Here is a 27,846-nt window from a genome sequence, read left to right as displayed (position 1 = left end):
GACCGAGCCTCGCCCAGGCCGTAGCCAGCCTGCCGGGAGATGTAGTTTCTGAAACACAGCTCACGCAACCGCCCGCCGCCCCGGAGCCCCGCGAAACTACAAATCCCGTCACGCCCCGCGACGCCTGCTAGCCAGCTTTTGCCGGAAGGGATCCTGGCTGACATGGCGGAGGACCCGCAGGGCGGCGGTGCGGGTGGCCCACAGCACCCAGTCCCCAGTGGGAGCCACAGCAGCTTTCCAGAGTACGAGCTTCCCGAGTTGCACACGCGCGTGTTCCACGTCGGCGCTTTTGGGGAGTTGTGGCGCGGTCGACTAGGAGCCCAGGATTTGTCGCTGAACGAACCGCAGGCAGCCGCTCAGCCGACGGACGGAGAGGCATCCAACAACGGCTTTGAGGATGCTGCGGTAGCTGAGGATCTGGGTTGCAGTCTGGAGGCAGCGGCAGAGCTGAGGGTCGTGTGCGGGTGAGTGTGCGGCCTTGGGGACTCTGCGTGGATCCGGCAGGGCGCAGCCTCGTCCCTGCGCTTCCCGAGGACCCTTAACCTTCCGGAAGGCCGGAAGAGGTCCTAGAGTCCAAAAGCACTTTTCTGAGGGTGGATCTAGTAACGGGACACTACAACTGCACAAAAGATTTCTATTCTCTGGTCTTTAAGGTGCTTGTTGAAGTAACAGCATCTATCTGTCACTGATATTTGGACAATGGAAGCACGTAAGGATGGAGAAGACTTAACAGAGCTGGGTTTAAAACCTTTATTAACCGTGGCCTCTAGCGGTCCTCGTGAATATGTTATTACTAAAATTTCCCCAAAAGTTCCTTCCCTGGGGGAAAAATTATAAAACTACCTTGTAATGGTCCTTCTCCTATTGACAGTACTGGCTGTCCTCAAATGAACATAGATTCTTTTCAGTATAACATTGGCACAAAAACCATTGTCTTGAATTCTGGCCTCCTTTGAGCCGCCTGCTGGATTTCATAAGACTTAATTATTCAATGATGTATTTAGGACAAGCTCTGACCCGCTCTTGAAAAATGCATGGCTGATGATAAAACGTTGCTTTTCCTTTCTCCCTTTTCCAACCCCTCCCTCTTTCTAAGCCTTGATAAACTGAGATGCCTCTCGGAAGATGAAGACCCAGAAGTCATCCCAGAGAACACCGACCTAGTGACTTTATGGTATGATTTCGTTTTGTTATGTGCTATTTGTTTTGGTGCTGGAGGTGAAGCACGACCTCCCACTAAACCACAGTTAGCCCTTCTCCTATTTATCTGAACACTGAATATTTTACTTTGGAAAGTATTGTATTGTTCTCCACATCTCTACCACTTAAGTTCAACCATTGGTTTAATGTACTGGCTTTTGGCTGTAGTCCCAGCACTCAGGAGGCTGAGTCAGAAAAGTTGTAAGTTAGAGGTTAGCCTTAGCTACGTACTGAGTTCCACGAGGATTGATGAGTGATTGCTGTTGTTTTAAACATTTGGATATGCTTTCTTTAGCTCTGTGAGTGTGAGATACAGTTGTGGGTGATAATTTACCCATTAGTATGTAGCTTCAAAAGTGCCATTCTGCATAATCGGATGATAGTCTTATATCTAAAGAAAGACATTTAAGAACACAGAAGCCCTAATTCCCAATACATATTTGAATTTGCATTTATTTTTCAATGTAGATTTTATCTACTTTGATTTGGAATGCAAGCCAAATACTCGGATAGTCATTCTCAAAATACCTGTGGTAAGGAACCAGTTGTGGCTGGGAATGAATTCCTAATCTTGGGGTGGTGGCTAAGCACTCAGGAAGGCTGATCTAAACAAATTACCATGAATTCAAGGCCAGACAAAGTTCCAGGCCAGCTTGAATTAAATGTGAGATCCTGTCTCACATATAATAATAAAGTAATATATCCTTCTTAAATATAATAATAACAATAAATTAGGAAAGAAGAAAAAATTAAATCAAAATAATAGAAGTCCAATTTTTTTTTTTAGAAATATATATTTATTAATGTATACAGGGTTCTGCCTGCATGTATGCCTGCAGGCCATAAGAAGGCATCAGATCTCATTATAGATGGTTGTGAGCCACCATGTGGTTGCTGGGATTTGAACTCAGGACCTCTGGAAGAGCAGTCAGTGCTCTTAACCACTGAGCCATCCCTCCACCCCCCTGGCTTTCTTTTCTAATGAAGAAACTTTGTCAGGCTTTGAAGAGGGAGAGAAGACAAATGTTAGGAGTTGGCTCCTGCTGTGCGCCATCCCTCTTATCATAACAAGCTAAAGAACTTTATTATTTAAGATTTTTGTTAAAAATTGCTTTGGCTCTTTCTTTCTTCTTTCCCCTTTTTTGTTTTGGAGGCAGGGTTTCTCTGAGGAGACCAAGCTGGCCTGGACTCAGATAGATCCGTGTGCCTCCTCTTTCATCTCTGCGGCTCCCAGTATTCCCTCAAGACAGGTTTAATTCCTGCAGGCTGCGAGGGAGTTGTTAATACCGCCCATGTTAGCAGTGAACTCTGTTCCCTCAAACCTTATACCTGTCCTCCTCACTGGTGTGGCTTGGAGAGCACTGTTTCCTGCTCCGACCACCATTTAAAGGGTAAAGGAAATAAACTAGGTGAGTTCTGGAAGAAAGAGCCACAAAACTGTAAAATTCATAACTGTCACCCAAAGTGGGAATGTTTTAAAAGTAGATTTTGAGCCACCGAGATACATTTGCTACTAGACCTAACAACCTTAGTTCAGTTCCTGGAGTCCATATTGTAAAGGTAAGAGAACCAGCTCCCCATAAATCCTCTGACCTCCCTATGTCCATAGCATGAGGTCACATACTCAAGTCCACATAGTAAACAAAGAAATGTAAAAACTAAAGTAAATCAAACCTTGGATTTTGTGGAAAAGTAAAAGTTTAGCCTTTGTTAGAGTGACAGAAGAAAAGCACCATTGAAATAGGAATCTTGTAAACCAATCCAAATACCACAAAGACACAGGAAGAAATGAGGCTCCAAAGAGAATTTACTGCAGGACTGAGATCAGCTGCAAGATAGATCTGAGTGCAGTAAAAATGGAACTTAAACTCACAGAAAGTGAAAAGAAATGGATAGAATGTTTATATGGCAGAAGCAGACAAAAACACCCCATGGGAAAATGAGGGGAAGGGATATGAACCAGTAATTTACCTTTAAAAAAGTAAAAATATATTGTATGTGGACCACAATTACACCCCCTCTAGTTCTGAGAGGCTGAGGCGGAAGGACCATTGCCTGGACGATGGAATTTTGGACCCTGTCTCAAAAGACCCCCAAATAAAGATGTAGTTGGTGGCAAAACTTGCTGAGCATGCACAAGGCACAAGGCACTGACTTTGACCCCCTCTGACCATCTTAGGACGTAAAAACAAGAAGTGCGGCCACAGCAGTGAGGAGTCGAGAATGCTACATGTTTGGTCCCTACTAAGCTGTTCCCAGTCCCTCGTTTCCTACCCACTGACCCCTGCAGATAGCCAATCTCTCCAGCATTTGTTTAGTGTTTGTCCAAATCAGTGGATGCTTGTTCATTTTATCTCCTATGGCAGTCAGTCCAATCTAGAGGAAAAACGGGAGTCACTTTGATGGAGGAAGTTTAATCTAAAGGACTGTTAGTTTTATGGCTGGGCATAGTAGTTCACGCCTGTAATCTCAGTACTTAGGTATGAGAGGCAGGAAGATTACTGTAAGTTTGAGACGAGCTGGACTACATGGGAAGTTCCTGTACAGCCTGGGTTATTCATATAACTTAGCAATTTCAAAAACAACTAAACAAACAAACTTTCAGGAAGGATCAGAACAGTAAGGCACTGACAGAAACTACAAAGGGAATATGACTAAGTGGTAGAGCACATAGAAGGAGCCTCCCACCCTGGGACTGAGAGTGCTGGAAGAGATCCTTTCTTCCCCTAGACTTAGACCCAGTGCCATTAAGAGAGGGCCTGCCTGTGTTTCACTGAGTGGCCGTGATGTTGCTTTGGTAGAAGTCCGTGTGCCAGGAAAAGCTATTGAGGGAAGTGGTGGGAGGAAGCCGCTGGGTGCTCGGTGCAGCGAAGGAGCTGGGTACTGACACAGGCAGCTGTGCACTTTAGGACTCTGCTGCACTAGCTTGTCACCAGGAAGCAAAACCTTCCCTCAGGTGCTACATACAATACACGTTTTCTCCTGTATTTATACATTTAACGAGTGCCAGTTGGCAAAAGAAAACTATTTCAACTGTAAAGGTTCATCTTTACAGAACAGGTTAAAACGTGTGTTTGCAGATATGAGCTAGTGAACTGTACCCAGCTTACCTCCTTCCAAGGTTACCATGGTGGCTTTGCTTTCTTCACTCACAAGTACGTCTTGGAAACCACTGACTCATCCTTCATCGCAGCCTCATTACCCACTGTGTGGACCTCCCATAATATATTGAGTACTCACCTATATGGATGTGTTTAAGATAAAACAAATATTTTGCAAGTTGAATGTGGTGGCTTACATCTGTAATCCTGCACTTGAGAGGTTAAGACAGAGACCGTGAGTGTTAGGCCACCCCGGGCTAGTGAGACTTCATCAGAAATAAAAATAAACTAAGCAGGGTGAAGGTGGTACATGCCTTGAATCCCATACTTCTGAGGCAGAGGCAGGGAGATCTTTGTGAGTTTGGGGCCAGCCTAGTCTATATAGTGAGCTCCTGGATGATCTAGAGAAACCGTGTCTCAGAAAACTAAAAAAAATAAAACTTAAAAAATGGATAGCTCCCGAGGAACATCACCAAAAAATTGTTCTTTACCTTACACACACACACACACACACACACACACACACACACACACACACACACCCCAACAAAGGACATGTATGCCTACGTTTGAGTACATAAACCTAAAATAGGATACAAAAAAGCAAGAGAGCCCATGTGTTTTACAAATGTACACAGCACCAAGGAGGATGCAGAGAGCTGCTCTGAGTCTGCATGGTGGTGATGATGTAAGGCTGAAGGAAAAGGCCCTTCTCACTTATTAGTGTTTATCACTGTAGGTAGCAGCTGGGAAGCTGATGTACACAATTACTGCACTTGAATAGAGAACAGTTGCCAGTCCTCTGAGCCATCTCCTCACTTGCACAGAGGAGTTGAACACTATGAGTCTTGCAGTTGGGTTCTGGGATTTGAAGTATCCAAATAGAAGGCTTCAGAGATGGCTCAGCCAGGAAGTGCTTGCATGAAGACTGAATTGGTCCCTAGCACCCATCTTAAGAGACAGCGGTGCCCATCCTGGGGTGCGTGAAGCAGAGACGGGCTCTTGAGAGCAGTACAGTAGAGGGGTGGCTTGGGTTTAGAACACTGGCTGCTCTTCCAGAGGTCTGCGTTCAATTCCCAGCGCTTCCATGCGCTTCACAGTCATCTGTAATTTCATTCTTGGAGAGCTAATGCTCACTTTTGGCTTCCATGAGCACCAGGCACTCAGGTGGTATACAGACATGCATATAGGCAAAAGCACCCATACTCACAAAATAAAATAATAATTTTAAAATAATAACAAGGTATAGTCAGGTGTGTTATATGCCTTGAAGTGTAGTAGCAGATCTTGATCTCCAAGGCCAGCATGGCCTACAAGTTCCAGGCTAGCAGAATAAGACCCTGTCATGATTAATTAATTAATAATTGAAAGAATTAAGCGTGGGGTTGGGGATTTAGCTCAGTGGTAGAGCGCTTGAGCGCTTGCCCAGCAAGCGCAAGGCCCTGGGTTCGGCTGGGGGGGGGGGATTAAGCGTGATAAAGACCCCCTTTGTCAACTTCTGGCTTCCATACACAAACGTGTATCCACACATACATGCCTGTACCACATGTACATAAAAGTATCCATATCTTTTTTTTTTTTAAAGATTTATTTATTATATAAGTACACTGTAGCTGTCTTCGGACACACCAGAAGAGGGTATCAGATCTCATTACAGTGGTTGTGAGCCACCATGTGGTTACTGGGATTTGAACTCAGGACCTTTGGAAGAGCAGTCAGTGCTCTTAACCACTGAGTCATCTCTCCAGCCCCAAGTATCCATATCTTAAATGCACAACAAGCACACCAACAATAATAGGTGTTTGTGCATGCATGGTTTAACATCCATCCATCCTGCCTGCCTATCTCAGCTGAAAGGCTTAGAAGCAGTAACTCTGCTGATAACAGGCAGTGCCTAGATACTGCTGAAACAGATAGACGAAATCTGTCTCCCAAGCTGGGCATGATGGTGTAATCTGTAACCCAACGCTTGGGATATAGAGGCAAGAGGATCAAGAATTCAGTGAGTTCAAGCCCAGATTGGGCTACCTGAGACCTTGGTTTAAAGTAACATAAACCCCACTCTAGTGAAGGAACTCAGGTTCCTTAAGTGTTAATGCCAAGGTTTGGATAGGAAAAGTAGAAAATGAATTTTGGGTGTCTGTGGTTCCACAAACCAAGAAGTGCATGCCCTACTTCCCTATCAAAAATAAAAGATCAGAAAAAAAAAATAAAAATAAAAGATCACAGCCTGTTGCATGTTTGGAGCAACTTATGACTATTTGAGCAACAAAATAATAGATTTTAACCCATGGAATAAAATGAGTGAGTGGAATTTGTATGACTAGAAATGAGCAAGGGAGTAGGGACAGGTTATTTGACTATAGAACTTCTGTGGTGGGGAGGAACACCGTTAAGCACATACCATAGTAAATGGTGTTGGGGGTGTCAAATGGGTGCTAAAACTCCTGCATGAAGAAGCTGTGTTTGTATGGTCTCAAAAGTACCTCCCTCCAAATCTTTATCCATTTCAGAGAAAATAAAATAGTGCTGTTTCTAGTTGAGGCCCTTGGCAGACAGAACTGAACTGAGGCAAACATCCTTAGTACCGGGGACTCATTAACCCCAGATTCCAGAGAGGGCGCGCCAGAAGGTCATCAGTCCTGTAGGCGGTCATCTCAAGATGCTCTCTACTCCAGTCTCATTTAAGCTGGTCACCCAACTTAATGGGCATTCTGTAAATTGAATCAATTACACTCTTCTGCAGTGTCAGGATCATGAAGGGATCTAACAGGCTTAAAGAGACCAAGGGAAAATAGTCAGTGCACTGTAGAATCCTAGATAGAAATCTGGGACAGGAAAAAAAAGAAAGCTCTAAATTAAAAATTGTGTGGGATGTGGAAAACATCTGTAGCTAATAATTATTGTGCTGATGTTAATTTCTCTTCATGATTTTGTGATCATAGAAGACATTAGGAAGAGGAAAGCTTGGGGAGAGATATAAGAATATACTCTCCCCCCCCAGACTGGGGACTGAACCCAGGGCCTTGCGCTTGCTAGGCAAGCGCTCTACCACTGAGCTAAATCCCCAACCCTGTTTTTTTTTTTTTTTAATATATACATCTTTTTTTAGGAGTATACTCTTGATGTTATTTTTGTAATTTAAGTCTAAAGGAAGTTTAAAATGAGAAGTTAAACGATTGAGGCTGGTTAGCATAGCTCAGTAGTAGAGTGCTTACCTAGCATATATGAAGTTTGGGTTTGATTCCCAGCCCATGTATGCTAAAGCTTAGAGATGGAGAGCTCAGTGTTTAGCTGCACCTGCCTCTCTAGACTCAGGACCTGGTACCCACATAGAAGCTTGCAACTCTGTAACTCAGGTTCCGAGGGATCCAGTGTTGTCTTCTGCCCTATAGGCACCAAGCACACGTGGTGCAGACATGCATGCAGGCATTCACACATTTAAAATAATTTAAAAAGATATTTAAGTAACGATTGTAGAGAGCATGCTGACCATTTTATCTCCCTATGTCTCTGTCAGTGTGAGGAAGGGGCTCTTAGACTATCGGGAAGAAAACATCACGATAGATCGTGCCTGTAGACAAGAAACGTTTGCTTATGAAATGGTAAGTCTTGCCTTTCCACCCCTCCCTGAGTATGTCATTGACTGTTAGTGACAGAGTCTTACCCACAGAACTGAAGGGACCACTCTTCTGACTCCTTGGGCTCTCTGCCTGACTTTTCCCTTTAGTTCAGTCTCACTGTTGGCGGTAGACCAAATTTACACCTGTCTACCACCCTGTTCCTGGAACTCTATGTTCTGTTCCTGATTTTATTATCATATATTTTTGGGAGGCAGGGGTCAGATTTTGGTACTTGTTATGTAGACCAGGCTAACCTTGAATTCTCAAAGTCACCTGCCTCTGTCTCCTGAGTGCTGGAACTAAAGGCATACACTACCACACCCAGCTTTTAAAACCATACTCTTAATCTATTGCTTCACGAGTGAAACGCCAAGTGAAAGTGACAGGTGTTAAAGAATGCGGTGCTAGCAGACATGATAGTTCAGAAGCAGTCACATGCCACACTTCTGGGCACATGATAATGCCCAAGGGCAGCTGTCTGCTTCCACCTTTCACCATGTAGTAGAATTACATAACAAATACCACGTTGACTGGTCATGGTCGTGCATGTCTGTAATCTGAGCACTCTGAAGATGAACAGGAATGTCCCTGCAAGTTCCACTCTAGCCTTGTCTACATAGCCAGCCCCTGGGAGGGTAGGATATGGGGGTGGAACACACTCAAAGTACACTATACATTAACTTTGTTGAAAATACCCTAATGAAACCTAGGATCATTTATGAAAATAAAAAATATGTTAAAAAATAGTAAAATGAAAACATTTTTGCCTATTTCAAGAGCTCAGTAAAGTGATACTGGGGCTGGCAAGATAGCTCTGTAGTCAGAATGCCTGCCACTGAGCCCCACAATTTATCAGCTCCCCAGAACCCACATGGGAGTGAAAAAGAACTAATCTTCAAAAGTCGCCCTCTTGCTTCCCCACTCTCACTGTGGCATGTTCTTGCACACATGCACACATGCACACATGCACAGACGCACACACAAGATGTAGTAAATATTTGAGGCTATAGTGATGGCTCAAGTGGACTGCTCTACCAAAGTACCCAGATTTGATTCCCAGTACCCAGCCACATGGTGCCTAACAGTGGTTTATAACTCCAGTTCGGGATGGGGTGTAGGGGGAGTAGATATCCTCTTCTGGCCTCTGCAGGCATTACATGTACATGATACAAGGACATACTTGCCGGCAAAGTACCAATATATATTAAAAAAGAGAAGAAAAGGAAAAACAATGTAACACAAAAAAAATGTTTTAAAGAAATTTTAAAGGGGCTGGGGATTTAGCTCAGGGGTAGAGCGCTTACCTAGGAAGCGCAAGGCCCTGGGTTCGGTCCCCAGCTCCGAAAAAAAGAACCAAAAAAAAAAAAAAGAAATTTTAAAACAAGGCATGGTATTGCTTACCTTTAAATCCCAGCATTCGAGAGGTAAAGGTGGACAGATTTCTGAGTTTGAGACCTAGCTTGTAGCAAGTTCTAGGCTAGCCAGGGCCACACAATGAGATACTGTCTCAAAAAAAAAAAAAGTCGACTGACCAACTATTAGGTACATTCACCATAATGTTTACTGTTCATTATTTCCAGGACATTTTTATTATCCCCACACAAACTCTGTACCCAATAAGGAATGACTTAGTCTCTTTTCCTGGTGACCTCTAGTCTGCGTTCTGTCTGTATGAAATTGCTATTCTATATATGTCACGTGAGTGGACCTACATAATATTTTTCTTTCTCTTTTGCTTTTCTTGAGACAGCGTTTTTCAATATAGCTTGACTGTCCTGGAACTAACTCTGTAGACCAGGCTGGCCTTGAATTCAGAGATCTGCCTGCCTCTGCCTCCCAAGTGCAGGGATTTAAGGTGTGTTTCTTTTTGTATGTCTCCTTTAACATAAAGTTTAAAGGTTCATCCATGTTTTAGCATGTGTTAGAACTTTATTCTATGGCCAAATGAAATCTTTTGTTGCATATATTCCATGTTTTATTTGTTAATATGCTGTTGACTTTTTAGTTCTTTGAGTCTTTTGATTATTATGAATTACTGATACTGGAGTATAAATAAGTGTTTGGGTTCTGTTTTTGTGACTCTGTCTTAACACTGCTGTCTTCCATAAAAAGCTGCATTTTCTGTTCCCATTAGTGATTGGGGAAGCTTACATTTCTCCAGATCTTTTTCAATTCATACATTGTTTGTTTAGAATAACCCTACTACTTATTTTATAATTTTGATTTGTATTTCCCTAGTGGCTAATGGTGCTAAGCATCTTTTTATTTAATTAGTAATGGTTGTATATCTTCTTTGAAAAACATCTATTCTAATTCTTTACAATTAAAGTACCTTGTCTCATTATTGGGTATTCTGAGTGCTACAACTTTGCCATATTTTTGCCTTGAAAATATATTCTCTCCTTCTGCAGATTGTCTTTTTCACTCTTTTGATATTGCCGGGCATTAAACTTTGATGAGATCAAGAATATCAATTTTTCTTTGTTTACTGACTTTTGGAATATTTAAGAAATAGTACCTAACCCGGTACTGTGAAGATTGTCCTTTGATTTCTCTGTAGAGTGTTAGCGCTTTAGTTTGTAGGTTAGCTCTTTGATTCATTTTGATTTATTTTTATTTTATTATTTAAATTTTATGTTTGGGTATTTGCCTGAATGTAGGTCTTTACAGCACGTGTATGCCTGGTTTCCCACGGAGTCCAGAAAAGGGTGCTGGTTCCCCCAGAACTGGAGTTTTAAAGATGGTTGTGAATTGAACCCTTATATAGTTATTGGAAACCAAACCATGGTCCTCTACAAAAGCAGCAAACACTCTTTTTTTTTTTTTTTTTTTTTTTTTTTTTTTTTTTTTTTTTCGGAGCTGGGGACCGAACCCAGGGCCTTGCGCTAGCAGCGCTCTACCACTGAGCTAAATCCCCAACCCCAGCAGCAAACACTCTTAACTGTTGAACCATTTTTCTAGCCTCAGTTTGAGTCAATTTTAATATATGATGTAAAATGGTTAGCTTTTATTCTATTGTACATAGCAACCAGGTGGAGTACAAGGCACCCTTGCTCCCCAAAAGCATGGTTTCAGAGTTACATAGAGTGTGTGTGTGTGTGTGTGTGTGTGTGTGTGTGTGTGTGTGTGTGTGTGTGTGTGTGTGTGTGTGTGTTTGTCTTAGTGAGACCTCAGGCCCTCACTGTGTCGCTCTGGCTACCCTGGAACTTTGCTACGTAGAGCAGACTGATCTTGAATTGAGAGATCAGCCCGCCTCCATCTTCTCAGTGCTGGGGTTAAAGGCCTGTACCACCCCACTGCCACTCAAAATGATACAGAATAATAATACATGGGAGCGATTCAATATTTCCCTAGCGTAGGCTGATATAAAGATAATAAGACACTTTAGAAACAGCAATTTCAGAAAAGGGAGACAAGATGAGTTATATGTGGCTAAATCAGTGGTTTAAAGATTCCATCCATCCATCTCTGTCCCGTCTCCCTCCCTCCTGCCTATGTTTCATCCTAGGGGCAGCAAATACTAAGTGGTCTCTCAGCGTCGAGGGCCACATGATCCCTTTTGTGGGCAGTCAGGAAGGAACGGAGACAGATTCTGTCTGGGCTGAGTGCTTGCACACTGTGTCATGGGTTAGACTTCCATCCTGTGAGTACTGGGGTGTCTCACTGGATCTCGATCTCATCAATACAGTGAAATAATTAAGACATATAGTTGCCCAATCACCTGAAGCCAAAGACTTTAGCATAGAATTGGCCTCCTTTTTAGCACCTTCTAGAAACGCCCTTTCTGCTTAGCTGGCTTTGCTGCAGTGAGGCTGTCAGCTGTCAGCAACAGTGCCTTCCCCCACTGAGCCATCTTTACAGCCCCTGCTTTTACTTCTGATTTTAGTAACTCAGTGTTTTTAAAGAATTAACTTTTGTGCTGAACCAGTGGTTCAGTGGTTAGAAGCCCTCCTTTACCTTTCCCAAGGATCTGAGTTTGGAAACCAGCACCCATGTGGGGAAGATCACAACCTCCAAGGAATCCGACCCTGCCACAGATATACTCACTCAAAATATTGCTTTTGTTAACTTTTCTATTTTGTTTTTTCTACCTTATATTATTTCCTCTTTTCTGCTAACTTTGGAATTGGTTTGTTCTTTTTGTTATTACTTAACACAGTTATTTTATATGTAAATGTTTCCAGATATAAATTGCCTTTTTACCATAGCTCTTCTGTCTTTTAAGTATATCTAGGCCTCACAATGTCTTCTGACTTCCTCTGTGTATTTTTTCGATGACTCACTGGTTGTTTTAAAAAAGGGTTTTTTGTTTTGTGTTGTGTTTTTATTGTATTTGTGTGTGGCTTTATGAATATGAGTGCTGTGCCCTTGGAGGCCAGAGGGCATTGGACTAGAGGAGCTAGAACTGTAGGCACTTGTGAGCTGCCCTACTTGAGTGCTGCAAGCCAGCCCCAGTCCTCTGCAAGAGCAGTACATAGCTTAGCCTCTGAGCCACCTCTCCAGCCCATTTTGGTTTTGGGAAGGGTTTCTCTGGATAGCACAGGCTTTGAAATCTTCCTGCCCCAGTCTTCCCTGCCCCCACTTTTGACAGGGTAGCAGACACATGCCACCATGTAGAGCTGTACTATTATATTCCTAAGATTTCCAAGCATTTGGGATTTTGAGCTTGCCTTGTTACTGATTTCTAGTTTTATTGGTGATCAGAGATACTTTGTATGATTTTAGCTCCTTGAAATTGTTGGTCTGTCCTATAGAGTGTTCCTCTGCACTTTTAGGATCCTTTTGTTCAGTGTATGTCTGTAATCGTATGTTCACTGCGTTTGGCAACATTTATCAGCATGCAAATACCCTTAGACTCATCTTAATGTAAAGTCTGTTTTGTCGGAGAGTAAAACAGCCTACAGCAATTTGCTTTTGTTCCAGTATCATCTCCCCTTTTACTTTCAGCCTATTTGTATCTTTATATCTAAAATGAGTCTCCTGTAGATAACAAAGCTGAATAAAGTTTCTGTAATCGTCTATCAGCCTTTCAATAAGAAAGTGTCCTCTATGTACAGCCATACTAGTTACTGGGGAGAAAGGGCTTGCTTGTCGTATTCAGCTCTTTGGCTGTATTTGTTCCTCTGTTTTCCTGTTATCTCCTTGTTTAGATTCTGATTTTGTCCTGCATGTTTGATTCCCACCTCCTTCCTTTTCTGCATATATTGAAAGTATCTTCTCAGTGCTTACAGATCTGTGCGCCTTCAGTCTGAGGGTCTGCTGCTGCAGGTGCTTCCTCGCCTCCGTGTGCCTGTGCCTGTCCTCATCTCCTCTCCGTCCCTAGGGAGTATAGTCTTGCCAGATCTTGACAGAGTTCTGGGTAATGGTTTTCTTCTGTGGTTTGAAGTGTTTCTGACTTATTTCTTGTCTTTTTTCTGCTGAGAAATCTGCTGTTAAATCAGTTGAGGAAGCTGATTTCCTATAGTTAAAGAAACTGGTTTCGATTAGTTAATTGGCCATGCTTATAATAGCTGGCTTAGCATCTCATTTTATTTGCTTCTTGTCTTAGTTAGGGTGTTATTGCTGTGAAGAGACCATGACCAAGGCAACTCTTATAAAGGAAAACATCTAATTGGGGCTGGCTTACAATTTCAGTGGTTCAGTCCATTATCACCATGGTAGGAAGCATGACAATGAGTGGACAGACTTTGTGCTGAAATAGCCAAGAGTTCTATATCTTGATCTGCAGGCAGCCAGGAATGAGAGTCTGGATCACACTGGCCAAATTTGAACATATTTATGAGACCACAAAGTCCTGCCTCCATAGTGACACACTTCCTCTAACAAGGCTATACCTCCTAATAGTGCCATTTTCCACGGGCCAACCATTTACAAACCTCCACACTTATTCAGTAGACTTGTATTTGTGTGTGAGTTTAGACTTTGCTTGTAGGAATAGTTAGTTACCATATTAGATTTCTTACTAACATTATTGAGAGAGTGTGTGAGACTGTTGGGCGGGGTGTACATGTATATGCATAGCGGCTACAGCTTACACTTCTCTCCTTCCCTGTACAGGTCTCTGGGGTCAGGAACACAGGCTGCCAGGCTTTTCAGCAGGCTCTTTATCTGCTAAGCCTCTGCCAGCTCTAATAACTCTTTTCCTTCAAGACACTGTTTAGTTCTGCCTGTCCTGGAAGTCACCATGTAAACCAGGCTGGCAAGAGAGAGCTCACAGAGATCAGCCTGACCATGCCTCTGGAGTGCTGGGATTACATGTTTTATATACACATTTTCAGAACAGTGCTGTAAAGTATTTTCTGTTACTACAGTAGGTGAGGCTGAGCATAAAGAGAGTAACTGTTCGCCCTCACCACTCAGGAAGCAAAGGCAGGTGGGTCTCTGAGAGTGAGGCCAGCCTTATCTACAGAACTAATTCCAGAACAGTCAAGGTTATACAGAGAAATCCTATCTCAAAAAACTAAAAATGAAAGGGGGGGGGATGAGGGGAGGGGAGCAGAGAAAGAGAGACAGACAGACAGACAGACAGACAGTCAGAGTCAATCCAATCAGCCATTCTTCACTTTGAATTAGACATCAGACCAAGGTTGACTGGAGTCCTCAATGATGGCTCTGTTATGTTGCCTCTTAACTGCGTTACAGTGGCTGATTTCAAGGTCTTGTTTTCTTTCTCCAGGAATCTCATGCACTAGGAAAAAAACCTGAAAATCCAGCAGACATGATTGAAGAAGGAGAGTCTATCCTATCTGTGAACATCTTATATCCGGTTATATTTAATAAGGTCAGTGGTGAAACCTTCTGGTTTTCATGGCTAAGTAACTTTGAGTATTAAGGATAGAACCTAGGACCCCAAGCATGCCTCCTAGGGAAGTACTTTATCACTATGACCCCACAAGTCCCTAAAAGGACCTTTGACAAAGCATTTACTATTTGAAGTCCTATCTCAGGCTTCAAACTAAATATTGGCATATACAGTCTGACATCTTATTTTTTAAGACAAGATGTATTTGTGAGTCCTTTGTTTTAATAAGGAATGTTCTGGACTTGAGAGATGGCTCAGTGGTTAAGAGCACTGACTGTTCTTCCAGAGGTTCTGAGTTCAAATCCCAGCAACCACATGGTAGCTCACAACCATCTGTAATAAGATCTTATGTCCTCTCCTGGTGTGTCTAAAGATAGCTACAGTGTACTTATATATAATAAGTTAACCTTTAAAAAATGTTTCAACAATCCCAAAAGTTAAATTTACATCTTTTCACCAATGAGTATTACATTTGTGACACTGGAATGTGTAGCTGGTTTTGTACTAGAAGAAACTGAAAGTATGCATACACTTCCTAGATTCTCATTCTGTGAATTAATGAGTTTTTGTTTATTGGTTGTTTTTGCTAAATAGTTTGCTGGTAGAGGAGTGGAATGAACTTTGTTCATCAGTTGAGATGCTAAGGACGTTCCTTTTTGTTACAAATACGTCACAAGGATGCCAGTGTTTCTTGTGTATTGCTGTGAGGCAGCAACTGTGATGTAGACAGTTCACAGTTCACGGAAGGGCTGGCTAGATTAGCTTCTGTATCAGAGAAGCAGAGGCAACAGGGAGCAGACATGGCTCCTGAAGCTGAGGGCTCACATCTCAGACAACAAACTGGAAGCAGAGAGGCTTGGGGCTGGAGAGATGGCTGAGCAGTTCAGAGTACGTACTAACTACTCTAGCAGAGGAAGTTCGGTGCCCAGCACACACATATCAGGTGTCTCACAACCACCTGTCCCTCTGGCCCCAGAGAATGCAACATCCTTTTCTGGCCTCCAGACAACTGCAGTCATGTACGTACTCTGTAAAAATAAATGTACAAACATCGTCAGTGACACACTTCCTCCTCAAAGCCACACCTACTACCTCTCTTAACAGAACCAGCCATTAGGACCAAGCTCTGAAATGCTAGAGACCCTTGGGGACATTTCTCATTCAAGCTAGTAATTTCTTAGAAGTTCCTAATAAAATTATTCTAGCTTTACATGTATATATACTTACTCCTCCCCTTCTTTTACAGGTGAGAATTGAAGGCCAAGCTTTGCACACGCTAAGCAAGTGTTAGCTTTTATATGTTTTTGCTCCTTCACAGAGGTGTCTGTGGAACTAATCCCATAGTTTATGTATACACAGAGTTTGCACTTACATAGGCTTTTATGAAGCATCTTGGTATTACTTACTTAAGTGCATTGCTTGGTATCTCAAACTGCCAGTTTTTAAGAAGTTTTGGGGGTTTGTAGCTTGGGTTAGGATGTAGATTGCTATCTTCAGTGATATGTAAGTGTCGACTTCCAAATGTGATTTGTTTGTTTTCAGTACTCCTGTACATACTAGGCAAGTGCTGTTTACTACTGAACCCTGACTCCAGCCCTAAAGGATAGGTCAAATTAAGAAATTATGCCTGGCAACCGCACCTTTAATCTCATCACTCTGGAGGCAGAGGCAGGTGGATCGCTTGAGTTTGAGGGCAGTTTGGTCTACAGAGTGAGTTCCAGGACAAAAAGAAAAGAAGAAGAAAATTAGTGACTTTATCAGGTCTTGGTGGGATTTGTGTTAACTGGTTTTTCAATGGGCACTTATTTCCTGTTTGCCTTTAGCACAGAGAACACAAGCCATACCAGACAGTGTTGGTATTGGGCAGTCAGAAGCTCACGGAACTGAGAGACTCAATTTGCTGTGTCAGTGACCTCCAGATTGGTGGAGAATTCAGCAATGCCCCAGACCAGGCCCCCGAACACATCAGCAAAGTAAGATGACCTCTTCTTCCTCCTTAAAAAAACAAGGGAGTAATAGAAACGGAGACGGTGACTGCTCCTTCAGTGAGTGTTGAATGAGTGTCCTCACTGTCTGTGTGCCGCACTTGTCTCTCCATCCGCCATCCCTAGAGCCTTCCGAGGCAGGAGTCTGTTCATTCTCACTTCCCACCATTTACAGCTGTAATGACACCACCCTTCTGAGCTACTGCTGGCCATCTGGCTGTAACCGGTCGCTCTTTCCCTTTTCTCACAGTCACAATGAAGTAGCACTGTAACTTCCTTATTTACTCATTTGTTGGTCGTAGGGATTAAACCAAGTAAGCACTTCGAACTGAGTTATAGCCTCAGCCTTATTGTTGCTTTGGTGGTGTTCTCCATTCTCTCCTGTTTAAAATGCTGTGAAATTTTCAGTCCACCTTTACTACCTCCAGGAAAAGTTTGGGATTGGCCAAGAGCCTTGGTCATTTGCACCTGTTATTCACTGCTTGTAGGGCTGAAAAGTACAGGGCCGATATCAGACAGGAGGTGGCACAGAGTTGATCTTTCCCGTTGCTTCCTGGTACTGGCACCCCCAGTGAGACAGATGCCTCCGTATTCTTGAAGAGGAGCTAAGTATCGAGCAGGCTGCCCAAAACATGTTTAAAATTGAGGGTTTACCTAAGCTAACAGAACCACCTGATGCTGCTGAATCTCAAGACAGGAAAGGATGCTCTGGTTCTTTCTTGTGGTGCAGCCTGGGCAGAGGACCCTGGGTTTCCTTGCCCACTAAGGAGAGGGCATCTCTACAGGCCCATAAAAGGACATTAAAGCAAGTAGGATGAAGGTAGAACTTGGAGAAGGATCAAGTCAGCCTCCTGGCTCCATCAGCAATGTACATTTTTAGTTCTTTGATTTTGAGTCCCATTAACTAACACTTCATTAGTGAATTTGTGTCTTCTCCATGCATTCCATGCTCCTGTTTCGAGCATTTCAGTGTGGCAAGAAGCATATCACCATGCATCTGGGATGGGAGTGGGAGTCATGGTCACATTTCCAAACTTGGTTGCAGGCATTTCGTGTCTGTTGTAGTGCATATCAGAATGTCTTGGTGCTGTTTGTGTCTGCCCTACAGACCCACCATGTTCTGTTCTTTTTAGTCTGATGCCAAGATGAGCATCATGGCTCATGGAGAGATTAAACAAATCTCATGTGGTTGTGTTGAAATTGGTTTTAAGATACCTAAACTCAACTGAACTGCCATGTGAGTGCTTGTGGAGATAACTGCAGTGCTCAAGAGAAATAAGTGGAATTTTAAGGAAATAGGTTTATATTTTCTTCAAGGAAGAAAGCACTGATCTTTTGCAAGCTTTCTTAATACTACCAGAATAGAAGATATAGCTATAAATAAATTAATGTGAGCTGGGTGTTGGTGGTACATGTCTTTAATTCTAGCACTCAGGAGGCAGCAGCAGGCAGATCTCTGATTTCAAGACCAACCTGGTCTGTAAAAGTATTTTTTTAGGGCTGGAGAGATGGCTCAGTGGTTAAGAGCACTGACTGCTCTTCCAGAGGTCCTGAGTTCAAATCCCAGCAACCACATGGTGGCTCACAACCATCTGTAATGGGATCCGATGCCCTCTTCTGGTGTGGCTGAAGACAGTGACAGTGTGCTCATATATAATAAATATATAATATTTATTATTATATATATAAATATATATAATATATATATATAATAAATAAACACATCTTTTTTTTTAAAAAAAAGTATTTTTTTCTCTCTCCCAATGACGTAATGTCATCTCTGAGACTCACGGCCTCTGTCTGCTCTTGTAAGCCTTGTCCTGGAAGCTTTAGCCTCCGTGTAGTCTAGTCTAAGCCTAGAGTGTCTGCAGCCTCTGAGACATGCTACTGAGCACGTTCAGCCTTTCTTGTTCTTTCTGATCTCTGGCTTGCTGTTCTGCCTCAGACTCTTCTCTAAGCTGACTGATTCAATCTGGTTTCTCTCTCCACCTCTGCTGAATGGCTGTGCCTGACCTCATAGCAATATGTTCTAATCTTCTGTCTCCTTGTCATTCTATGGCTCTTTCTGCCTTCAACTGTGTCTAGCTTATACTTTTCAACCTGTCTCTTTAAGACTTTCCCAGGAAATCTACCTGTTTCCTTTTCTGCATTGTCCCTTAAGTAGCTTCCCTTTCTTCCCTCCTTGTGAGAGGCAGACATATCCTGTTCTGTCAAATCTTTCTCTGATATGTCACTTTGTCTGCCACTCACTTTCAAACATGGGTGCTCCCTTTTACAAGGAGGCTTCCTGTCACAGTTCTCAGTGAGCTGGACTGTTAATAGTCCTTGTTGATGTGCATTTGGATAACTCTGATGTATTTAATTAAGTCTCTCTGGCTTTAGAGTGGAAAAGGATTTGCCAATAAATCCTTTATCCTCATCCTTTGGGATTAAAGGTGTGTGCTAAGGGCTGAGCCACACCACAACCAGTAATTTCCAGTAAACAACACGATCTCAGGTTCACAGTGTGATCAAATATCCTGTAACACTGGTCTACACAGCAGATTCCAGGAGAGCTAGAGATAAAGAGAGCTTTAAAAAACATTTTTTTTATCTGAAGAATCCCTCTTTGTAGTAACCTATCAGCTTGGTTAGAGCAGTTATGAGGGTGCTGGGAATGAAACTCAGTTCCTCTAGAAAAGCAGTAAGTGCTTATAACTGCTAACCCAGCTATCTAGCCCCTATTTATTCTCTTAATATTTACATATCTGTGGCTATTCTTTCTGTTCTCTACTAAAATAATAGTGTGATAATTGAGCACATGCCATGTGCCTAGTATATGTTGGCCTTAAAAAGAATTGTCACTATTTTTATAAGAAAAGGCATAATCCTGAGCTGCTCAGGTTCAGCAGTCAGTGGTGGAGGCTAGAGTCAGATTCTTGTTTCCCCCTTCAAAGCCCACACTGTTTCTTTGCCCTGCTGCTGGCAGTGTGCTAGCTGTGGATGGTTTGATGAATCACAGTGTGATTAACTCACCAGCAGGCTTCTAGCACAGGGCCTTGTGGGAAATGTATCTGTTCAGAAATGTGTTTTGCTTTTTGTTCTTCAGCAGTGTCTTAGAAATATGTTTATGATGGTAAAAGCATTTAGAAGGGCAGATTCCTATGAATGAAGTATTGACTAAATTTAACGTCTTTTTGTTGTTGTTACTGGGCTTTTTGTTTTGTTTTTTGAGACAGGGTCTCTCTATATTCTTGGCTGTCCTGAAACTTACTATGTAAACCAGGCTGACCTTGAATTCATAGAGACCTCAGTGCCTCCCCTTCTCAAATGTTGGAATTAAAGGTGTGTACCACCTTTAGTACTTAGGCTTGAGCCTACCTTTTTGCTGTTTGTTTTGTTTTATCAAGACAGGTTTTCTCTGTATCAGTAGTCTTGGCTGTCGTGGACTTGGTTTGTACACCAACTGGCCTTGAACTCAGAGATCCACCTGCCTTTGCCTCCTAAATATTGAGATTAAAGGTATATACCCGGCTGAGGCTAACATCTTTATGAGCCTTAGAAAGACCATTTCACTGATATTTGTATTTTACAGTACTGTTGGCTGTTGGGTTTATTTTGTTCTCCTTTGTAAGGTTTCTGATGGAAACATTTCAACTCTGTAGAGAATAATATAATGAGCCTCATGCTCTCATTGCCTATGTCCAGTACTTTTTAGCTTTTTCCAAAACTGTTTTGTGTGTTAACACTATTGCACCCCAAAGAAAAGTAAAAGTAAGGCCCTGTGTTGATGTCTTTGTTGGTTCCATGGCATGCACCCCACTAGCGGTCAGTGACTGGTTTTCTGGTGAGTCGCAGCTCTTACAGTGAGCTAGACTGTTACGTCATTGTTGACGTGCCACATAACTGGATAACTCTGATGAAGCTAATCAAGTCTCTCTAGCTCTAAAGTAGAAAAGTATTTGCCAATAAACCCTTGGGTTTGGGGTTTTTAATAACTGCTTTGAGAATGGAACTGTATTTTTAAAACAAACATGTAAACAGTACAAGTATTTTCTGATCTAGTATCAAAAACATTGTCTTCCAGTGTAGCCCACACTGCCTTGGGATTTGTGATTCTCCTGCCTCGACTTCACAAGTGCTGGGATTGCATGTGGGTACTACTGAACCTGCCTGTCTGCTATTCCTTGTATAGTGAGGAACAGTTATTAATTTTTTTTTTTCCGGAGCTGGGGACCAAACCCAGGGCCTTGCGCTTGCTAGGTAAGCGCTCTACCACTGAGCTAAATCCCCAACCCCGTGAGGAACAGTTATTATTGGTGAAAACTACTTTTGTTCTAGCGTTTTCTTTGTAAATAAGCAATTATGTGAGAAGGCATTAAGTTGTGCAAGTCATTTCTAATGGAGGTTTATATGAGTGTTGTATGATTAACAAAACTGAGTGTATACCAAACTTGGTTTCCAAAATAAGGCAATAGTTATTGTTAGAGCATGCATGCATTTATCTATCCCATCCATCCATCCATCCATCCATCCATCCATCCATCCATCCATCCATCCATCCATCTTAAAAAGGAGAGTCTCACTGTAACCTAGGCTTGCCCAGACCTCACTATGTAGCCCAGACTAACATCAAACTCACAGCATTCTTCTTGCCCAGCCACCTTAACAATAGGATTATTCTTAGGCATCGCTATGCCTAGCTCTGGATCATTTACCTTTACAGTGACTTTCTACCTTGAGTGACCAGTGATCAAACTTAGGTACCCAGGCTTGTCAACAGTCACTTTACCTCCTGGGCCGTCTCACTGTCCCTTTCTCAAGTCTTAGAACACACTTTAAAATCAAGAGTAATGATTAAAATAGCAATAAGATAAAGCTGGAACAGAGCCATCTCTCTCCCTCCTGTGTGTGTGTGTGTGTATGTCCAGGAAGCAAGGTTTTATTGAGTGGTATCAGAGAAGTCCATATATGAGTTTTCTGGTTTGTATCCGAGTGGTTTTATGGTGTGTTGTGAATATTTGAATTATGAACTGGTTTTGCTTAAACACTATATATCTTGTTTTCTTGTAGGACCTATACAAGTCAGCTTTTTTTTATTTTGAAGGAACGTTTTACAATGACAAAAGATACCCGGAATGCAGAGACTTGAGCAGGTACTACTCACAAAAATCTTTTCAAAGTTTTTAGTTTTGTTTTGAGGAAGGGATTCACTATATATCCCTTGATGGCCTACACCCAGGCCTGTCTGCCTCCCAAGTTAACATGTACCTATCTTAACTATACAAATGTCTTCCCTTGAGACAGAGTTTCTACCCACTTACCTCTGCCTCCTGAGTGCTGAGATCTAAGATGTGTGCTGTGACAGTTTATTTCTAACTCTTAAATTGGTATTTCCATTACTCTTACTGTATGTATGTTTAAGGATTCCATCCCCCTACCTCAAGGAACTGTTAACTTTGGATGGCTCATGCCTCTAGAAAGATTAGGCCCACGAAGGTACTGATATTCTCAGATAACTGTTCAGTAACTTTCTTCAGTTTTAAAGATTTATTACTTCCACCCAGCAGCCACCTCCCCATTCTCTTCAGTGTTTTTCTGCATGTCCTATACATATGGATATGTGTGTGATGTTTGAGTATCTGAATATGAAAGTCTGTCATCTCTAATAGCATTTTGTTAGCATTGTTTTGTCATCAGTGGCCATGTCCTTCCATGCACTGGTTCCAGCCATCTTTCATCCAGTTTGATTGCCGTTTTCACACTTGTTCCAAAGAGCTGTAGCTTCTGTGGGTCATAGTGCTCAGCACTTGCCATGAGTTGTGTCCATCGTCTTGTCCCGCCTTCCCCCAGTTTTTCAAGACAAGGTTTCTCTGTAGCACTGACTGTCCTGGAACTCACAAATCAGCTGGCCTCTAACAGAGCTCCACCTTCCCTGCTTCCCAAGTCGTGCGTTACTGCTGCCACCACCCAGCACCATAACTAGAATTTGAAGCTAAGAAATACTAACACTCTAATCTCAGTACATGTTAAGTTTCTGTTTAAAAAAGAAAAAAAACCTAACCTGTTGTCAAAAAATGAATGAAATGTGGCATTGTTACACATTTTGTGTTTGCACTAAAGTAGCATGCATCATACAGCCTTCCAAAAAACTGGCCTTATTGAGAGAATAATAGATCAATGGGGGGTTGGGGATTTAGCTCAGTGGTAGAGCGCTGGGCAAGGCCCTGGGTTCGATCCCCAGCTCCGAAAAAAGGAACAACAAAAAAAAAAAAAAAATAGATCAATGGCAGACAGATCTTTCCCTAGTGGACCAGACTTTAAAAAGGAACCAGGCATGGTGGCTCTCACCTTTAATCCCAGCAGTTGGAAAGCAGAGGCAGATGAATTTCAAGTTCAAGGCCAGCCTGTCCTACATAGTGAGCTCCAGGGCAGCTAGGGATATATATATATATATATATATATATATATATATATATATATATATAATGAGACCCTGTTTTAAAACACAAACATCCAAAATGCAAAGAATAAAAAAACTATTACACAGATGCAAAGTTCAGTGTCTAACCCTCCTGAAAACCCTCCGTCCCCCTCCCGGCAGAGGACATTTCTTTTCTCGAGAATTTGGGTCTATGTGTATGCTATGGCATGTGAGCAGAGAAGGCTGGTGGGAGACTTCCAGTGTGAACCCAGGTCATTAGGTTTGATGGCTACTGGTTTGAATTCACTGTTCCTGCTCCAATATTTATTAACCACTATAAATGGCAACCATCCATTTAATTAGTAGGCCGGATTGTGTGTAATTGCACTGTGTTTTCTTTCCTGCTCAAGTTCTAATAACAATGCTTTATCCTTGTCCATCCCCAAAACAGAACTATAATAGAGTGGTCAGAGTCCCATGACCGAGGATATGGAAAATTTCAGACCACTAGAATGGAAGACTTCACATTCAATGACTTGAATATTAAACTTGGCTTTCCTTACTTATACTGTCACCAGGGAGATTGTGAGCATGTTGTTGTCATCACAGACATAAGGTATGGGACACCATTCAGAATATTTTACCTTAAAGCTGTCTTCTTAAAAAAAAAAAAAATTGGGAGGGGAGGGGAGGATACATGCTACAGCTGGAGTGTAGACAGAGGACTATTGCAGGAGCCTGTCTTTGCACCTTGTCAGTCCTGAGGGTTGAACTGAGGTAATCATGCTTGGCAGCATAGAACTACTTTTCTTTCTCTTTATTTTTGTTTTTTTTTTTTTTTTTTTGGGGCTGGGGACCGAACCCAGGACCTTGCGCTTCCTAGGCAGGCGCTCTACCACTGAGCCAAATCCCCAACCCCTTCTTTCTCTTTAATAGTACATAAGTGTAAGTAATTTATTAATGTGGCTTAACTTGGGTGCAACAAATATACTTTCTATGCAGTTGGAAATGGGGACCTTTTTTTTTTCCAGAAAAATCTAGACATGGTAGTGTGGGCCTTGTCTTAGTCAGGGTTTCTATTCCTGCACAAACATGACCAAGAAGCAAGTTGGGGAGGAAAGAGTTTATTCAGCTTACACTTCCACATTGCTGTTCATCACCAAAGGGAGTCAGGACTGGAACTGACACAGGGCGTGCAGCAGGAGCTGATGCAGAGGCCATGGAGGGATGTTAACTTACTGGCTTGCTCAGCTTTCTTATAGAACCCAGGGACGGCACCACTCACAATGGCCTGTGCCCTCCCCCCTTGATCACTAGTTGAAAGAATGCTTTACAGCTGGATCTCATGGAGGCATTTCGAGGCTCCTTTCTCTGTGATAACTCCAGCTTGTGTCAAGTTGACACACAAACCCAACCAGTACAGGCCTATAATCCCAGCACTTGGGAAACAGCCTGGTCTACATTATCAATCTCCAAGTCAGGCAGAACTACATAATAATAAGAGACTTGTCTAATATATGTATATGAAAGTATTTACTGGAGGATTGAATTTTTAAGTATCTCAATTTAAACAAAATCATAGTCAAGCTGTCTGGGGAAAGTGTTTAGTGATGCAGGTGATTGCTCATTAGTAAGCAAGCTAGACAAGACCTCTACTGAGTTACATCCCCAGCAGTGGGTATTTTGTAAAATACTGCCTGCGTAAATGACAGGTGAGCCGTGCTCATGTAATAACTCCATGTATTTTCCTCATAAAAGGCTTGTGCATCATGACGACTGCTTGGATAGAACACTTTATCCCCTTCTTACCAAGAAGCATTGGCTATGGACTAGAAAATGTTTTGTCTGTAAGATGTATACAGCTAGGTGAGTGATGCTTTTTCTTTAAGAAATTCTGATTTTCACAGTATTTAGTACTCTGGAGATCGTTCAATTTTAGATTTCAGTATTTTATCTACTAGAGTCAGTGTTCTAGTCAGTGCAGTTTGCTTAAAGTTAGCATGTTGTTTTGAATAAAGAATTGAACCCAGGGGTTGGGGATTTAGCTCAGTGGTAGAGCGTTTGTCCAGCCCTGGGTTTGTCCCCAGCTCCAAAAAAAAAAAAAAAAAAAAGAAATTGAACCCAAAGCCAGATGCCTGTTAAATGAGTTTGTTTACATTAGGTGTACACATGGCATTTCAACACAAGGAAATATACATGAAGTCAGAACAGACTTCAAGGTTGTAAGGAACCATGCTTCTTGCCTGTTGTTACAAAATCAGTTCCAGCCATAAAGCCAATTAAGCTTTTCTGTTTTGAGCAGTTATTGTGACATGGACCTGTAATTGTAATTACTCAAGAGGATAAGGCAAGGAAAGTTTGAAGTCTTAATCCACTCTGAGGCTCTCATGCAGCCTGGGCTGACTGTCCTCCTCAAACCATCTGTGTAAACAGACTTGAACCTTGGATTCCTGATATTTTTGCCTTGACCTCTTGAATGCATCACTGTCCCAACTGATTCTTACTATTTTTAGTATTAGTTGGCTTTCAGTTTCTTACCACAGTATTAAAAAATTAGGAAGATAGAAATGAGTTACCAAAATGAAAATCCAGAAACTGGATCAGATTTTCAGAAAAGACTTAATAAAATAGAGAAACTTAAGAGATTGTGATTTCATGTGACCAGTGTGGCATTCCGAGGCATGAAACAATCTCAGGTGAATCTTATACTCCAACTGCTGTATTTTTATCCTCACATCTCAATTAAAAGCCTTGTGTTCTCCAAATGACCAGCCTTTGCTAAATTAAAGATAATATTGTATGGCTCCTGTGCAGGGATGAAATGCAAATTTAGGCATGTCTGTATTTTAATGGCGCAATAAGGTAATGTCTCCATTCATCCGCTACATTTATTGTAAAATTACTGGAAGAGCATGGATATGGTCCCTCTAATAAAGAACACTATGTTATACTCTCCATATATTCTATACTAATGTGTAAATTTGCCCCATCTTAAAGTAAGTATCTGGGTATATGGACACATGTTTATATTCCCAACACTGGAAACTGGGGCAAGGGCAGGGTTAAGGCAACCCTGGATTACATCACTAAATTAAGGAAGTCCTTCAGGGTCTGTAGCATACGGAGTGGACTAATAGAAAGTAATTGAGGGAGAACTTAAGGACAGTTATCTAGGCAAATGTGTGGTGCTTTCTAATAGATCAATTCCTTACCTTATGAAGAAATCTCAGATACAGTTCTGTAGCATTTCTTGTTGGTGTCCCTACTGTGTTGGTATAGTCTGTTGAGGCAGTAGTGAAAATGTTCTTTATGTATTTTTATAGGACAGTAGTTCTCAACCTTCTAACGCTGTGAACGTTTAATACAGTTCTTCATGTGGTAACCCCCAACTATAAAATTTGTTGCTAATTATAACTGCAATGTTTACTGATATGAATCGTAATGTAAATATCTAATCTGCAAGATAACTGCTATGTGACCCCTATGAAAGAGTCCTTCAAACTTTGCCTCCAAGGGGTCATGACCCACAGGTTGATAACCACTGTTAGAGAACACAAATTATACAATGTTGAAGCATTTTAAAAAATGCTATAATATACTTTTTTTTTTTTTTTTTTTACTACAGATGGGTGACAAACAATGACACCTTTGCACCAGAGGATCCATGTTTCTTTGTGATGTTTGCTTCAGAATGCTCCACTATGATTCCGAAGGCAACAAACTAGGGGAATTCCTTGCTTATCCTTATGTTGACCCAGGAACCTTTAATTAATACCACTAAAATATATATACATATTTTTCCTACTGCAGTTTAGTTAAAGTTACATTATTTATTACAAGGGGTTATGGCTTTTTACTTCAGTTGTTTGTTACTGAGATGTAGAAATGTTTTGAATATATAAACATTGTCAGAAACACAACTTCTGATTCTTTTCTCTTGAGTCCTATGAATTTTGTACCCTGAGTGGACTTTGCTAATGAAAGAATGCAGTTAATAATGCATCTTCTGGGGTAGTCTATTGAAAGAAATCTTTGAAGGATATAAGAGCTACTCCTTCTACTGTGAAGCTTCCAAGGTAAAGACCCTTTAAATATCTGTAGTAAGGAGGAATTACAAACAAATTATTTGATAAGCAACACAAAATCAAGAAGAGTTACAATTTAACATTGGGCTCATATCTTTAAAGCAGACATTAGGCACACGAGATGACAAAATGAATCTAAGTCACACAGTGTAAGTGAGGCCTCATTTCTTGAAAGAATCACAGAGATAGGTGCACCAAGTTTTGATTGTCATTTAAAGCCATGGCTGGAGAAAACAATGGCAGACTTACATTACCATGGACATGTCAAAATTGCTAAGAAAAGCTTTTTCCTGGCTCAGCTCCTCCATTCTTCTGTCCCCTTAGCATAGCAAAGGCTTCTCATTCTGAGCTATAGAAAAAGAACACTTCTAAACAAATCTAACAGAATATTTTATGGAAACTTTTGGGGTAGAAAATTATGTGTATAATAGTAATATAAAATAGACTTTGAACTATTACTTTCTCTGTCCTAGGTTTAAATTAGATTCAGCCGAATCCTACCTTTCTCTGGATGGCTAAGAACAATTATCATAAATAAACTAATGAAGCCTAAACATCTGTTTAAAAGACTGTGAAGTTTAAAAGAAGGTGAAGCACGTTTCATGGATGTAAATGTTACAAATCCAGTTATGGCGACTACATGGAGC

General features: G+C 41.6%; 1 protein-coding gene across 1 annotated transcript; it reads left to right on the top strand.

The window, feature by feature from the left end:
- The first annotated feature begins 126 nt into the window (after positions 1 to 126).
- Positions 127 to 27,657, top strand: Snapc3 (small nuclear RNA activating complex polypeptide 3). Its single transcript, XM_032902346.1, is given in 10 exon segments — positions 127 to 464; positions 1,097 to 1,174; positions 7,822 to 7,906; positions 14,601 to 14,705; positions 16,550 to 16,699; positions 21,764 to 21,846; positions 23,566 to 23,730; positions 24,873 to 24,980; positions 26,740 to 26,783; positions 26,786 to 27,657. Coding segments are annotated over 10 exon segments (1,221 nt in total). The 5' UTR covers positions 127 to 162; the 3' UTR covers positions 26,887 to 27,657.
- The last annotated feature ends 189 nt before the right edge of the window (positions 27,658 to 27,846 follow it).

The sequence above is a fragment of the Rattus rattus genome, chromosome 1 (genome assembly GCF_011064425.1).
Source record: "Rattus rattus isolate New Zealand chromosome 1, Rrattus_CSIRO_v1, whole genome shotgun sequence".
Lineage (NCBI taxonomy): Eukaryota > Metazoa > Chordata > Mammalia > Rodentia > Muridae > Rattus > Rattus rattus.
The sequence above is the reverse complement of the archived record's forward strand: the minus strand, read 5'-3'. Positions and strand labels throughout refer to the sequence as shown.